General features: G+C 30.0%; 1 protein-coding gene across 3 annotated transcripts in view; it reads left to right on the top strand.

The window, feature by feature from the left end:
• The window catches only part of LOC129957035 (astakine-like), a 38,908-nt gene extending 23,661 nt beyond the window's left edge, over positions 1-15,247 (top strand). For all 3 annotated transcript variants that reach the window (XM_056069151.1, XM_056069153.1, XM_056069152.1), the window contains one exon: positions 14,757-15,247. In XM_056069151.1, the coding sequence (XP_055925126.1) occupies positions 14,757-14,953 (197 nt within the window). In that variant the 3' untranslated portion in view covers positions 14,954-15,247. The remainder of the gene's footprint in view (positions 1-14,756) is intronic.
• Positions 15,248-15,993: the final 746 nt, after the last annotated feature.

A 15,993-nucleotide genomic window follows, 5' to 3' on the forward strand; every position in this document is an offset into this window, starting at 1 on the left:
TGCATCCTGATATTTTTATTCCGCCTCTTGAAGAGAAAATGCTAAAAGATCATGTAGCATTTTATTTACAATTTCGATTTTTACACACGCACAGAAAAAAAAAAACATCTAGAAAAATATTTCTTTTTGGGAAAATCAAACGATTTAATTGCTTAGTTTAAATCTTGACAACTTTATTCTCTTGATGAAATAAGTTTATGAAGCAGCTACGAAAAATTGTTTTTGTGTATATTGCAAAATGTTTTTACACGATTCAATCTCAATTCTTTTAGCGACACAACATCGCATTTGCCATTGATATTTATAATAAATTAGTTTCTCGGGCAAAGGATGACAATTTTTGCAGAAACGCCATAATGGTATCGGGTTCGAGAAATATTTGAAGCGATTTGTATTTAGTTAAATTTGAAACCTCGGATATATTCTTGCAAAAAAATATCGTCTGTAAAAGCAATTTATTTCTGTAACTTTATTATACGCAATACGGGGGAAAAGCGATTGTCTTGGATAAATTATAATAAAAGAATAAATTGGATGACTAGAGGCTTTATAATTTATATAAAGTAAATCTTGCTTAATTGAAAGCCAACTCTTCCACAAAAAGTTTCTTTTTGTGGATTTTTCAAAAAAAAAAAATTTTTTTTTGTAAACTTGCATGAAAATCGCAGTATTTATCAAATGTCTTCTTTCTATAATAACTGACTGTTAAATACATGGAATCGAAGGCTATAATTTATTTTCGGCGAATTTGAATTTTAACTCAAAGCCCATTTTTTCTACAATATTGTACTTTTTAATATGATAGAATTTGGACATGGATGGCTGAATACTGTACCCACAGATGATTTCTGCGATTTATAGCTCATTTTTAGTGCCTTATGTACTGAAAAAAAAAGATTTTTACAATCAAAATTTAACTAATCGAACAGTTTTGCAGAATATTTAATTTTTACGCCAATTTTATAAGCTAGCTAAATTTTCGTAACAAAGTTGGCTTTATCATTTCACTCTTTAAATTTAAAATTAGTGTTGAATCCAATACTTTATGCAATTCTTTAATTAAATTTTCAATAGTCCAATGATTTTCTTGAGTATCTATTTAAACTGAATGTCGGTTCAAATTTTATGTGTAAATTTATTACATCAAAACAGACTTTTAATACTTACTTTCTACGGAAAATGACCTGAAACATCATTCAAATGGCAGAAAATTACTCCGTGATTCAAACTACAAAAAGAAAAAAAGTTAAATGTATCAGAAATAGATTATTTAATTTCTGCTGCCACTAGCAAAATTATTTCGGTAAATTGAGGAGGGCGATTACGATTCTGAAAATGATTTCATCTTTTTTAATTCTAATTTTTCTGCATCGTTGAATAATGATGTAAAAAAGAATGAAAATTAATACATAAAGTTCTCGAATGCGTTTAAAATTACCATTTAGCGAAAAGGCGATAGAAACAAAGGCATTGTCTTCGAACAATGTCTTTCCTACTGTTTACTACTTATTGTTATATATAAAAAAATCCTCATGAAAATAACTTAATGTATCTTCATTATTTATTAGTTAAAATTGAATAGCTAAGGAATCTTCTAACTACACAAACTTTCAAAGATATATTCATCTGAAGAATCATGCGTAACTCACTCGCAAATAAACGAAATTAAAAAATAGCTTCCTTTAGAATTCTGATCTTTAAAACCACTTATTTATTTTATATAAGCTTCATTTCAATTTACCAATTAATACCACTCTTACAAATAAACTTATTTTGTAAGAATTTATAGATAACAAGATATAAAAGAAACTAAATGACTAGTTATTTTTGGAATTATAATAAATCAATAAATTTTGATGAAATATTGAATATCTTGAATACAATTACAATACAAAAGTTTAAAAAAAAAAAAAATTGAGATCGCAAATTTCAAGTTATGTGAGAACATTTTTTATCACGTGATTATATTAATGCGCATGCGTCAACTTTTAAAAAATGCGATGCTTTTTTTCTTTTCTTTCGAGATAGACGAAAGCTCCAAAACTTTTTTACCAGCCAAGGAAAATTGGAAAAGCGAAAAACCAGTTTAAAATATGACTTAATGCGCATGCGTAAGCTTTTAAAAATTGTTAATTTCTTTTAAAAATATCGCACTTCAGATTTATTCTATTTCATATAGACAAGTGCTGAAAATTAAACTTTTCTAGGTTTTATTTGCAGTAATATTTAAATTATTTTTTTTAAATTTCAGCTTTTGTCGGTATGATGACAACATATTTATAATAGCTATTTTTTTCCGACGCACGCGCAATGTGTTCGTGCTGCTTAAATTTTATTTTTATTTTGTGGGAAATAAATATGAAAAATATAATCAAATTATTTTAAAAAAATTTATTAAAAATAGAAATTTAATTTATAGGTTAAAACATTAGTATCATAGAAAAGATCATTTTTTAAACTTCAGTACAATGTAAAAATTAATTTTGTGCTGTAATATTTTCAGAAGTTATAGCTATAAAACATCAATGTCGCTTAATTTTTAAGTAGGTCAGACGTCTGTCCTGTAGAGCGCCAACACACACGCACACATTGAGCTTTTATTATAAACATAGATATAAAAGATCATAGAAAACTTTTCCTCCTTTTACTTTTTAGAGAATACCGTATTTCAAAATTCTTTCTCTTCATTCAGACACGTGCTGAAAATTACACTTTTATATATTTAATTTCCAATAATAGTTGATTTATTTTTTTAATTTTTGCCAATGTGATGGCAACACGTTAATAAAAGCTTTATTCATTGCCTACGCGATTTCGAGCTTCAATTCGTTGCCTATGCATTTTGAGACTTCAAAAACCTCAAAGAAAACATGTTCACACATGATAATAATAATAGAAATCTTTTATTTAACTATGGTAAACAAAATGTTTAACACAATTTTATTTCCTCACGTTATTTTATTATGGGCGATATTAACACGCCTTTATGTAAACTTTTTATGTCAGTTTAAACTAACCTAATTTAAAAATACTAATGCATCAAAACATAATGGAAATAATTCAATGAAAGTAAATATCGGAAGGACTTCACATTTGTATGCTTGATATATTAATATCGATACTAGATAATATTATATTGTGGCTCAAAATTAAAACAATTTTATGTTGAATCTAAACTTTGTAGTACTCTGATGCTAAAAGGAAAAATGTATATGTTTATAATTATTCCTTAACAGCTAGTCCTTATTTCTTTGTTATAACTAAATATATCCAATAAAGTGCTTAGTAAATTAATGGCGGACTCGTAAACGAGGAATCATATTTATCATTCAAATAACTTTTTTATTTAATTTGTTTAATAAAAAAATTTCGGTCGTAATTAATATTAGCACTCGAACGAAACGCCGAAGCGCTCGCAAATGAACGCATTTTTTTAAATATAGTTTTGTAATATGTAAAATGCTTTTAAATATGATAATGCACAAAAATCTTCTTTTCAACTGCAACTTCATATGAACTCGAATGAGAATATTAGTTACACCAAACGATTTTTAATCTCGAAATTTCACGGAAAATTATGGATTTTCCAAAACTGAACTCCAAACGATTTTCAAGAAAGCTATTTTTTTTTTCCCGTAAGAAATTAATTTTTGAAGAAAGATATAAACTTTTTCTAAATATTGCCAAAAGCAACTCGGAAATTTTGAAAAAAAAAAAAAAAAAAAAAAAAAAAAGATGGCTTAAATAATCTAGAATAATTTTATTCAATAAGAATGGCAGCATGGTAGAAAAAAAATGTTGTTTCTTTTTTAAATACATGGAAACATAATTATTTTTTTATATAAATTGAAAACTATTTTATTAATTGTAACGAAGCATTCAATAATACCTTTCATGTTCTTTACAGAATTTTTGTTCAAAATAAAAAGCATTGCTTAATTTGTATTTCTGTAGAATACAAATTATTTAAGAATATCATTGTTATTTATATCAATTAAAATGTTAAGGCAATGAGAATTATCGTTTATGAAAGAAACACATAGATTAAAAAAACTTTTTTATATCCTATATTAATGGGGAAACAGTTCTTGAATGAATGCGTATATTCGTCACGAGAATTCTGGCATCAGTTCTGAAACATGATTTCTGAACCTTAATTGAATAAATTTTGAAGTTTCTCAAATGAAATGAGTCAATCTCAGAGCGTAGAGGTTTCAAAACAGAAACTCTGTTAAACGTCAAAAAAATTATAGTTTGAGATTTTGACGAATCTCCACATTTCAAACTCTTCGGGTCCGAAAACTATAATTTTAGAATTTGTTTCTCTGTTGACAAGACTCTGTCGAAAATGCTTTGAGCTAAATGCAAGAAAATTGGTATTTGGTCTTTATACCAAATTTGTAGATTTTTATAAATTTTTAAACACTATCTATTCAGAGGAAATCTGTCTACCCCGTTTGTACGAGTACATATGAAGACGATAATTATAAACATATAAAGATAGATAAAATTTGATACAGATTTATTATCTAAAATCCAGTAAGACAACGACTCCAAACAGAATGCACGTCAAAATGTGGTGCCTTTTTCATTGTAAACAGCAGTTACACGCATCATCACAGTATACCAACATCAATGCCATTAAATATATGTGGGCCACACTCAAAATAGTAGTTCAAAAACACAAAATTAGAAACAAAACCTGTTTAAAACAAGTATAGCAAGAAGAATGGGGTAAAATATCTTCAGATACCACGAAAAATGGATCGAATCGGTACCACGATGTTTAAAGGCCATTATAAAAGCCAAAAGACATGTAACTAAATATTGACTCTTCCTCTGTATGCGAAATATTACAAAAATTTCATTGGTGTATTCTCAATTTTTTGAGGCAAAAATCAGCATACGGTTATTTAAAATGCTTCTGGAACATTTCAATTTAGAAATTTTTTGTTGATTGTTCTTTAATTTTACTTTAAATTAAACTGTTATGTGTAAAAATAAAAACTGTTTGCACTCCCCGGTAATGTGTTATTTATATTAAAAGTCGGATTTATCAAGTAAAATTAAAGTGTACTCTCAATTGTTTGAGGCATTGTATATCAAATTCAGAACGAAATCCGTCAAGAAATTGAACAATTGCAGTTCTACTTCACATTTCGGTTGGAATCGTTAGAAAATAAAAGGTGTCCGAAATACATAATCGATTTTTTGTGCATTAACCGCATGCCAGCGATGAAGCGCCAAAAAACAGATCACCAATCGTCACATGCTAGATTCAGCAAAAATGCGAAATTGACATCACATCTTTTTACTCTCTCTTATTCGTAATAGTGAGAAAGTATAATAATAATCTGCAAAAAATTCGAAATGTGGATGAATCTTCATATTTAAGACTTCCCTGGGTTCGGAAAAGTAAATTTTTGGGAAATGTCTGTCTGTCTGTCAGTGACAAAGATAATTAAAAAAACTCTAAACTAGATGCTTGCAATTTGGTATACAGTCTTTATGTCAAATTTGCAGATTTCTATCAAATTTTGAGTTCTGTTCAGAGGAAGTTCCGCTGTTCGAATACAGGTTAACATGATAATTACAAAACGGAGAGACCTAGAGAGATAAAATTCGATACACAGATTTGACATGTATAATGTAGACATCTGTCAAATTTTGAGCGAAATCCAAAAAAAGTTTGGTTCCTTGTCTGTACTTTCAGAAACATGTAAACGCGATAAATCAAAAACGCAGTATCTGAAATACATAAAACTTTGTTGGGATTTATTTTGTCCATAACTACAATTTTGTGTCAAATTTTTGTTTCAATCGGCTCGAAAAAAAAAAAAAAAAAACGCATCTAAAACACAAATTCCTTTTTTCAGAGACTATAAACCGCATGCCAGAGATTAATCGTGTAATGTCTTGAGAAGGAAAACATAGTTTTAAAAGCATCCAAGACATTTATTCCCAGACATAGACAACAATTAACATTGAACATAAATAAAAAACAGATTTAACATTTTAAAATCCTCTGGGGTTTTCAAAACCAAACTAATTTAAAATTGCTAAATATAAAGTGCTCAGGATCCGGCTATCACACACAGAACCAAACCAAAGTCTCTCTCCCTTTCTCGTCTCGTCCTTTCTTTTCATTCCGTCGACGCCCATCTCACTTCAGTTTAACTCCTAATAAGGCTGAAGAGGTTCCAACAAATTCGGCTCCAGAGCGACTTGATTTTAAATGAGCGGCAGGACGGTAAATCGCCAATGATAGATTTAGTAAAAAATTCTAAGTTCACGTCAAAAATTAATTTTTCGTAACTATTGTACGCCAATGTCATTCAAGGCATTGTCTGGGATAACACCTGTATTAGAGAGTATGCTAGAAAGTTTTTGGGGTTTAACTCCTGCTGGTTTAATTGTTGTTCGCTAGTGGCATGTGGATAATACACAAGTATCGTTTTTTTTTTTTTTTTTTTTTTTTTTTTTTTTTTGTATATTGCGAAGAATGCAAATCTCGAGTGTTAAAACAAAAATTGATCTCTCATGTTCAGATCCGTAATTTTATACAGTTGGAAGAAAACATCCTTATTCAAGAGTATGCGAAAAAGTTTAGGAAGGCCACTTTCGTTGATTGATTTATCTTTCCCACATTAAACCAGCGGGGGTGGTCTTCTCAAAATCTTCTCGCATCTTCTTCTAAAAAGGTGTAATCCGTCTAATATGGGTGTTATTTGACTGAAATTTATAAATGTGGTCGTAATTCCGCATGTCAAATTTTAACCGTCTCATTCAAAACATTTTTGAGTTATCATATTCACAGACAGACTGACAAACACATATAATACCAAAAATGCGTTTTTCGGGTGTCTGAAATGCGGTAATCGTCAAAATCTCGAGTTCCTTTTTTTTTTTTTTTTTTTTGTGAAGATTATAATACTTTGTACGAGAAAAAAACCCAGTGGAAATGGTATCCCTGAAACTTTATCCCCTGACAATAGTTACGAAATATTAACCTTTGGCGAGAATTTTGCATTTTTACTGAATCTGTCGTGTGATCCTTGGCGAGTTATTTGGCGATTAATCCCTGGCGCGCAGTTAATAGTATCCAAAAACCGAATTTGTGTTTTAGATTTAAAAAAAAAAAAAAAAAAAAAAACTTTTAGACTGACACAAAACTATTTTTACAGCACATAACGAATTTGATAAATTAAAGGCATTGCGTTTTTGAGTCACCGCGTTTCCATTTTTCTGAAAATACAGACCATAAGACGGTCATCCGCTTGTTGGTTTTGGCTCAAATTTTGATATCTATGTACCGAATTTTATTCATCTAGGTCTATTCCTTTTGTAGTTATCGTTTTAATTTATATTTCAGCAGCCAGACAGGCAGATTTCCTCTGAACGAATTTTGCTCAAAATTTGATAGAAATCTACAAAATTAGGTGTACTTTTCTATAAGTACCAACAGACAGACTGTCGCCCTCTTGTTGGATTTCGCTCAAATGTGTTATATATGTCGCTAGTCGCCGTCTATACTGGCGATGTTAAATATGTGTACCAAATTTTATCAATATGACTCTCTTCATTTTGTAATTCCCGTGCTGATGTATGTTTGGGCAGTCGGATAGTCATATCACTGTCTCTCCGACACGCCCGAAGGTACGCAGATAAAAATACTGAATGACGAGACCACCGCAACAGCAACACTGACGGGAACTGTGTTTGAGTCCTAAGGGCCATCACCGACCACGGTACAACCCTTCCGGAAGGAAGTACGTCCCGTCATCGATGGAAGGAACCAGACCCCCCACCTTTTTTGTGTACCCTCCAGGGTGGCGAGATCCAACCACCATACCGGAAGCATCTCATCTTCATTTCGAGGAGCTCTCCCAGGGGTTTGGATAGTCAGATAGACAGACTTACAGACTTTTAATGAAGTATTTTACTCAAAACTTGATGGAAATCTGCAGATTTGGTATAAAGACCTTACACCAAATTGCAACCGTCTAGCTCACAGTAATTTTGAGTTTTCTTTGTCACAGACAGACAGATGGACATTTTCCAAAAATGTGTCTTTCGAACTCATGGAGATCTAAAACGTGGAGATTTGTCAAATTCATACGTATTATTCAAGAGTATGCGAAAAAGTTTAGGAAGGCCACTTTCGTTGATTGATTTATCTTTCCCACATTAAACCAGCGGGGGTGGTCTTCTCAAAATCTTCTCGCATCTTCTTCTAAAAAGGTGTAATCCGTCTAATATGGGTGTTATTTGACTGAAATTTATAAATGTGGTCGTAATTCCGCATGTCAAATTTTAACCGTCTCATTCAAAACATTTTTGAGTTATCATATTCACAGACAGACTGACAAACACATATAATACCAAAAATGCGTTTTTCGGGTGTCTGAAATGCGGTAATCGTCAAAATCTCGAGTTCCTTTTTTTTTTTTTTTTTTTTTTGTGAAGATTATAATACTTTGTACGAGAAAAAAACCCAGTGGAAATGGTATCCCTGAAACTTTATCCCCTGACAATAGTTACGAAATATTAACCTTTGGCGAGAATTTTGCATTTTTACTGAATCTGTCGTGTGATCCTTGGCGAGTTATTTGGCGATTAATCCCTGGCGCGCAGTTAATAGTATCCAAAAACCGAATTTGTGTTTTAGATTTAAAAAAAAAAAAAAAAAACTTTTAGACTGACACAAAACTATTTTTACAGCACATAACGAATTTGATAAATTAAAGGCATTGCGTTTTTGAGTCACCGCGTTTCCATTTTTCTGAAAATACAGACCATAAGACGGTCATCCGCTTGTTGGTTTTGGCTCAAATTTTGATATCTATGTACCGAATTTTATTCATCTAGGTCTATTCCTTTTGTAGTTATCGTTTTAATTTATATTTCAGCAGCCAGACAGGCAGATTTCCTCTGAACGAATTTTGCTCAAAATTTGATAGAAATCTACAAAATTAGGTGTACTTTTCTATAAGTACCAACAGACAGACTGTCGCCCTCTTGTTGGATTTCGCTCAAATGTGTTATATATGTCGCTAGTCGCCGTCTATACTGGCGATGTTAAATATGTGTACCAAATTTTATCAATATGACTCTCTTCATTTTGTAATTCCCGTGCTGATGTATGTTTGGGCAGTCGGATAGTCATATCACTGTCTCTCCGACACGCCCGAAGGTACGCAGATAAAAATACTGAATGACGAGACCACCGCAACAGCAACACTGACGGGAACTGTGTTTGAGTCCTAAGGGCCATCACCGACCACGGTACAACCCTTCCGGAAGGAAGTACGTCCCGTCATCGATGGAAGGAACCAGACCCCCCACCTTTTTTGTGTACCCTCCAGGGTGGCGAGATCCAACCACCATACCGGAAGCATCTCATCTTCATTTCGAGGAGCTCTCCCAGGGGTTTGGATAGTCAGATAGACAGACTTACAGACTTTTAATGAAGTATTTTACTCAAAACTTGATGGAAATCTGCAGATTTGGTATAAAGACCTTACACCAAATTGCAACCGTCTAGCTCACAGTAATTTTGAGTTTTCTTTGTCACAGACAGACAGATGGACATTTTCCAAAAATGTGTCTTTCGAACTCATGGAGATCTAAAACGTGGAGATTTGTCAAATTCATACGTTCTATTTTTTGACGATTACTATACTTTCTCTATACTATATTTACGAGAAAGTAAAAAGTCAGGATTATGATTACAATGCATTCTTTAAGAAAAATTCTTAAATAGAGATAGTCAATAAATATATTTTTTAACATTTGCTTTTTCTATATCTTATGCAGAGTAATTGGTAACCATTTTGGTGTTTTTAGGCAGAAGATAGATAAATATTACATGTTGAAGTAAACAAATTTATTTCAGGCATGGAAAGATTTTCACTCCCTTGGTGCAAACCCATGGGAACGTCTGACGATGAATGCTTGGTGGATAATGAGCCAGAAGACAAGGAATTATACTATCCAAACAAGATGATGAATGTCACTGCAGTGTATAGAATGTTTTGCCCTTGTGAAGATGGGCTTGCATGTTCGGAAGCCAAATGCATATCAAACACTGTTGGCAAAGAATAATATATTTCCTTTTTAAGAACGCAATTAAAAAAAGATCATTATTCCAGACTTCTAAACTCTTAGCTGTAGCAATGTCCGACGAAAATTGTAGATCAAAGTATATTACTTAACAGAATAGAACTGGTTTGTTGAAAAAGCTAGTAGAACATTAGTAACCCGATTATCTGAACAAAGATAATTTATTTACAAAGTCATTGATTGTTAACATCAGAGAACAGTATTCTTTAATACTGGAATAATTTGCAAAGTCATTGATTGTCAACATCAGAGAATAGTATTCTTTAATACTGGGATAATTTACAAAGTCATTGATCGTTAACATCGGAGAACAGTATTCTTTAATACTGGAATAATTTGCAAAGTCATTGATTGTCAACATCAGAGAATAGTATTCTTTAATACTGGGATAATTTACAAAGTCATTGATTGTCAACATGAGAGAATAGTATTCTTTAATACTGGGATAATTTACAAAGTCATTGATCGTTAACATCAGAGAACAGTATTCTTTAATACTGGAATAATTTGCAAAGTCATTGATTGTCAACATCAGAGAATAGTATTCTTTAATACTGGAATAATTTGCAAAGTCATTGATTATCAACATCAGAGAATAGTATTCTTTAATACTGGGATAATTTACAAAGTCATTGATCGTTAACATCGGAGAACAGTATTCTTTAATACTGGAATAATTTGCAAAGTCATTGATTGTCAACATCAGAGAATAGTATTCTTTAATACTGGGATAATTTACAAAGTCATTGATCGTTAACATCAGAGAACAGTATTCTTTAATACTGGAATAATTTACAAAGTCATTGATTGTTAATATCAGAGAACAGTATTATTTAAAAGTGGAATAATATACAGAGTCATGGATTTGTTAACATCAGAGAACAATGTTCTTTAATATTGGAATCTAATTGATTGATTTTTCTTCTGAGCAATAAAATGGGGGGGGAATGTGATACATCACATATTTGTAAATATATCACCATTTCTGAAAATAGTTTTTTTTAAATTTATTTTTATGAACAAAAATGAAAGGAAAAAAATTGTCTTATGGAACGTATTTGGAAACATATCGTCGCAAGAAAAGCAATCTTTTCGCCAATTTTTATAAACAAACAAAAAAAAAAATGACATGATACTTTTTACGTAATCAATGTTACAAAAATTATTATCACAACTTCTGAAATATGAGTTTGATGTAGAATTTTAAGAAACTTCAACATGGAAGATGAATATACTGATTGTGGATAAATATTTCACAATACGAAATCGATTAAATAATTATAGATACTTCGATTCAGCAGAACAGAGTTTTTTTATAGTTGACAAAGTCAACGATTTATTGAACAAACTAATTGTTGTGAAAATCCGAGACTTGATTGCATACTTGATTGATTATTAACAAGTTCATATATCGTTAACCTCGTAGAAATAATGCTTGTGATTGAAAAAAAAAATATTATTTTATCTAATTTTATAAACAGTAAAATATAAAAAAATGTGGTAAAAATTTTGTAGCTTTTTTTGTTTTTTTGGAATGTAAAATTATTTGAATGAAAACTTATGGTACTTATGTGGAAAATTTTCATTCAAGGCATCTAATGAATATTTTAAAGATATTTCTACTTGTAGTTAAATGCCACGTAATTTATTACTATACAACATAAAAATGCGTTTGTTTTCAATTTTTATTAAAAGTGATTTGCAAGAAAAATAATTTTAATATGTAATCAAGAAATATTGATAATAAAAAAGGATATTTATTTTAAAATTTCTTTAGTTATTATTATTGCACGCACTGCTGTTCGGTAAATATCATAATCTAAATCTGTTAATAGACATTTAGCAGACGATTCCTTTTCAGACATTTTATAACTGCTACTATTTTTATTTTGTTAAAATATTATTAAAAGGTAAAAGCAAACGATTTTTTCTTTGATAAACATATTTTGTTAATATTATTTCGTTTATTTTTTGTATAATAGCCGATGATCAACTGTAAACCTTCTGGAATCTGGCAATACTTGTAAGATATGATGTTAAGTCGAAAGAATAAACAAGCCGATGGAATTCTAAATTGCTTGGAGTCTTATTTTAGTTTTAAGAATTTAAGATGCTCTGCAAGCTATAGTTTGAAGCTTAAGAAAACGGATAGTTTTCTTGAAAGCATGCAAAACACTGCAGTTATTTAAACAAGCATTCTATATTGAACTTTATAGCTTAAATATTTTCTGACATAAATATTTTTCTTCCTCCCTAAATAATTGATAATAACTTGAAAGATAACTGTATCTCACGAAAATACTTGGACATCAGGAATTAATTTTTTTTTTTTTTTTTTTTTTTTTACTTTTGTAATTTTTTATAGGCTTTTATTGTTTTCTACCAAATTATTTTGTGATTTATAGTTTAGATTTTTAACGATATTTACTAAATACATTTTTAATTTACTTATATATATATTTAATTAAATAAAAATAAAAGAAATTTGAAGCATATTTCTTAGTAATTAAAGCATGATGCAAAAAATCTATCTTTACATTACATTAAAATTACAAAAAAATTGGTTTTTAGATAATGTTGATATTATTTCTGAGCTATTTTACTTTAATTTTGATACTTTTTCAAAATAATAATAATTTCAAATATTCAATTCAAACTAAATATGTTCAGCATATGTCCGAAAGTAATACAAAATATCAAAGCTTAAAATATTTCTTAATTGCAAAGACTCAAAATTATTAGAAAATACAACTGAAAAACACACTTTTGAAGTTCTTCATTTTATTACACATCTTTATTTAACTTCACTTCTTTTAAATTTGTAAATTTTATTAATATAAATAGGGAATTTCATTACAAATCCTTCACTCATTACCTAATGTATTAGAATTCTGAAATAATGTACAATTATGTGTTGTCGATATTTATATATTTTAATAGTTTCAAAATTTTTTTATGATTTAATCGATTTGATCTTAATGAAATTTTATATCTAATGAAAAGCGTCTTTTCATGGTGATGTTTTGAAGTAAAAACTAATGATAAGATTCCATAATATTTATAGAAATTTGTGAATTATATTAAAAGTTAAAAATAATTAAACTGTTATTTAAAAAAATTAAAAGCATGCTTTTATAAATGTACCAAAAAGTAGAAAGCAATTTTTAAAATCAAAAACAAAGCGGTCAAATCAAAATTGCAAAATTGAGAACTCCTAAGAACGATTTTGCAAGAAAGCAACGATGCAATAAATATCAGTTAAAAGGAAATTCTAAACGACCTTTAAAAATCAAAATATATTAGAAATGGGATTAAAAATTTCATTTTACTTAAATTCTTTATGGTGGTATGTCACGCTTTTACGGTTTAGTTTTGAAGTCCAAAAATTCATTTAAAAAAATCTATTTTCTAATGATAAAAACATGACTATAAAATGTTTTTATTAATATCTTATTAGTAAAAGGATAACCATTTAATTCTAACGGTTACAATATAGACAACAGTTTTAAGTGTTCATAGTTCTTAGCAATCATAGAATAATTGATGAAGTGTTACTTCTATTGGTAGCTCAAATGGAACGGTTCTCTTACTCTAAAAATCTCTCGAGTAGTTCCTATCATTCAAAAACTTGTAAAGAGCATTTATAGTGAGAAGGAATATTCGTCACTGGCATTCAGTAATTAAATCTATATCAATACATTTTTGAGCAATTTAATAACGGATGTGAGGTAAATGCTCTGTCTTCTTTGAAATCGAATCATAATCACATGATTGAGCAACTCCCAGCACCAGAAAGAAAGAAAAAAAAATCAATCATTGATGTATATGTACTAAACTGTTCTAAAGATTTCTAAAGCTATAGACTTTTATTTTAACCATCAATAGGAATGAAAGCATTAAGAATGCTTCCTACAACTTCTAGAAATAAATTGTATGCAGTGCTGATAACTCAAATTTGTTAACCAAACTGTAACTTATGTCACTTTTGTTGTTGTTTGTTTAACAATCATTGCCATCTATATCAATTTTCAAAACTTTGCAATAAAATATTAAATATTCTTCACTTTTTGTGTGTGTGTGTGTGCTGTGAAAAAAAGTCAGAAATATTAATTACTGGTAGCAAAAAATTTAATTTCCGCTTTTCATTAAGATATTATGAAAATTGAGATAAGTGCCATTACTTGTTAATCGCCGAGTGACTCTAATTATATAACTGCTACTGAAGTGTGGATATTTTATGTTAATATTTTACCCGTAATAAACTTTTAACTCTTTAAATGAACAAACTTAGATGACATGACAACTTAAGGGGAAAAAAAAAAAAAAGAACACACTCAGTTTTATTTCAAAATTAAATTAGATACTACTGCGGCAAATAGGAATGAGGTATAAGAACTGCAGCACTTGAAGCTCTTTCACCTGATTCGTTGGTTTCACATGAGGTTGCATTGGATTGGATGATAAAAATGTCTTCTGGCATCTCTTCTGTCGTCCCATAATTCCACTGTTTACTTCAAGAAATTAAAAATAAGACGAAGAAGAAATATAGAGGGCGCTATATTACTATTAACAATTTCTTTTATCGATTAAATAATTTCAACTATACATATATGTATATATTTTTTTCTTTCTAGGAATGGAAAGATATGCAATTCCTCAATGCGCCGCCAAGCGGAAGCTGAACGAACACTGCAGAGAGGGCGCTGAACCGGAAGAGAAAGCTTTGTATTATCCAAACTCGGAATTCCGCTTTGTGGAAGAAGCTTGGACCTTATTTTGCCCCTGTGAAGACATTTACGTTTGCCACAAAAACAAATGCGCTAAACGTTAAGTCTGTGAAGTCGATTCGACATTTAATTTATTAAGGTAGAAAGGAAATGTCTTTTAACTTATCGTAGAGGTCGTGAATAGAGAATGACTCTGAATTACTAAGAATCTAATCTGAGTTATGTAATGGTAGGTGCCATCCAATGAATCTTATTAGAAAAATGATTAGATAAAAGTGTTGCTTCTTCATTTAGTACCTGAAATGTAGCCAGTGTCGGTGGATTGCGTTTTGAACTCGAATCTCATTTGTTATATGATGTAGTATGTATGGAAATAAAATATAAAAGTTGCTCTCAAAGTGAATTTTTTTTTTTTTTTAAGTCTCCAAAAACACATGGAATTATTAATTTATTTCATGAATCAGTTTTATTCATCTATTAACCTGTTCACTGGAAAATAAAGTTTTGTTTGCTGTTTTTTTTTTTTTTTTTTTTTTTTGAGTAAGAAGTTATTTATGCCTAATGTGAAAATATCAAAAATGAATAAAACTGAAATCTGCTATCACAAATTTCAACTTATCATGTAAGAACATTACTTTTTTAAAGTCACGTGGCATCAGTCCAACAGAAAAACATCGTGTTCTCACATGACTCATATTTTCACAATCACCAGTATTTAGGAAAGCGATGGTTTTTGACCATCTCAAAATCAGTCTAATTCTGAATTTTTTTTTCTCCCGGACAATTTTTTTTTTTTGAAAAACCGGTTTTAAACAATCACGTGACTGTTAGATTACACATGAATCGATATTTAAATTAAACGGTGGGTTTTTTTTTTCCCCCTAAATCTCAAAATTGTTTAAGCTCCACAATTTTATTTCAAGGCCAGATTTTTTTTTCCGTCTCAAAATTTTTTGAGCTCTAGAACCTTTTATACCAGCTAAAAAAATTAATTTTTTAAAAAATAATTATATAACTTTCGATAACACTCCTTGCTGTTTCGTGTTCATTCGCATTTTCTTCTCTGTACATCTTCGGGCGATCACTTCTTACGGCCCTGTCCTTTATTGGCCAGACAGGAGAATCAGATACATGGTGGACATTC

This window comes from Argiope bruennichi, chromosome 11 (assembly GCF_947563725.1).
Source record: "Argiope bruennichi chromosome 11, qqArgBrue1.1, whole genome shotgun sequence".
NCBI lineage: Eukaryota > Metazoa > Arthropoda > Arachnida > Araneae > Araneidae > Argiope > Argiope bruennichi.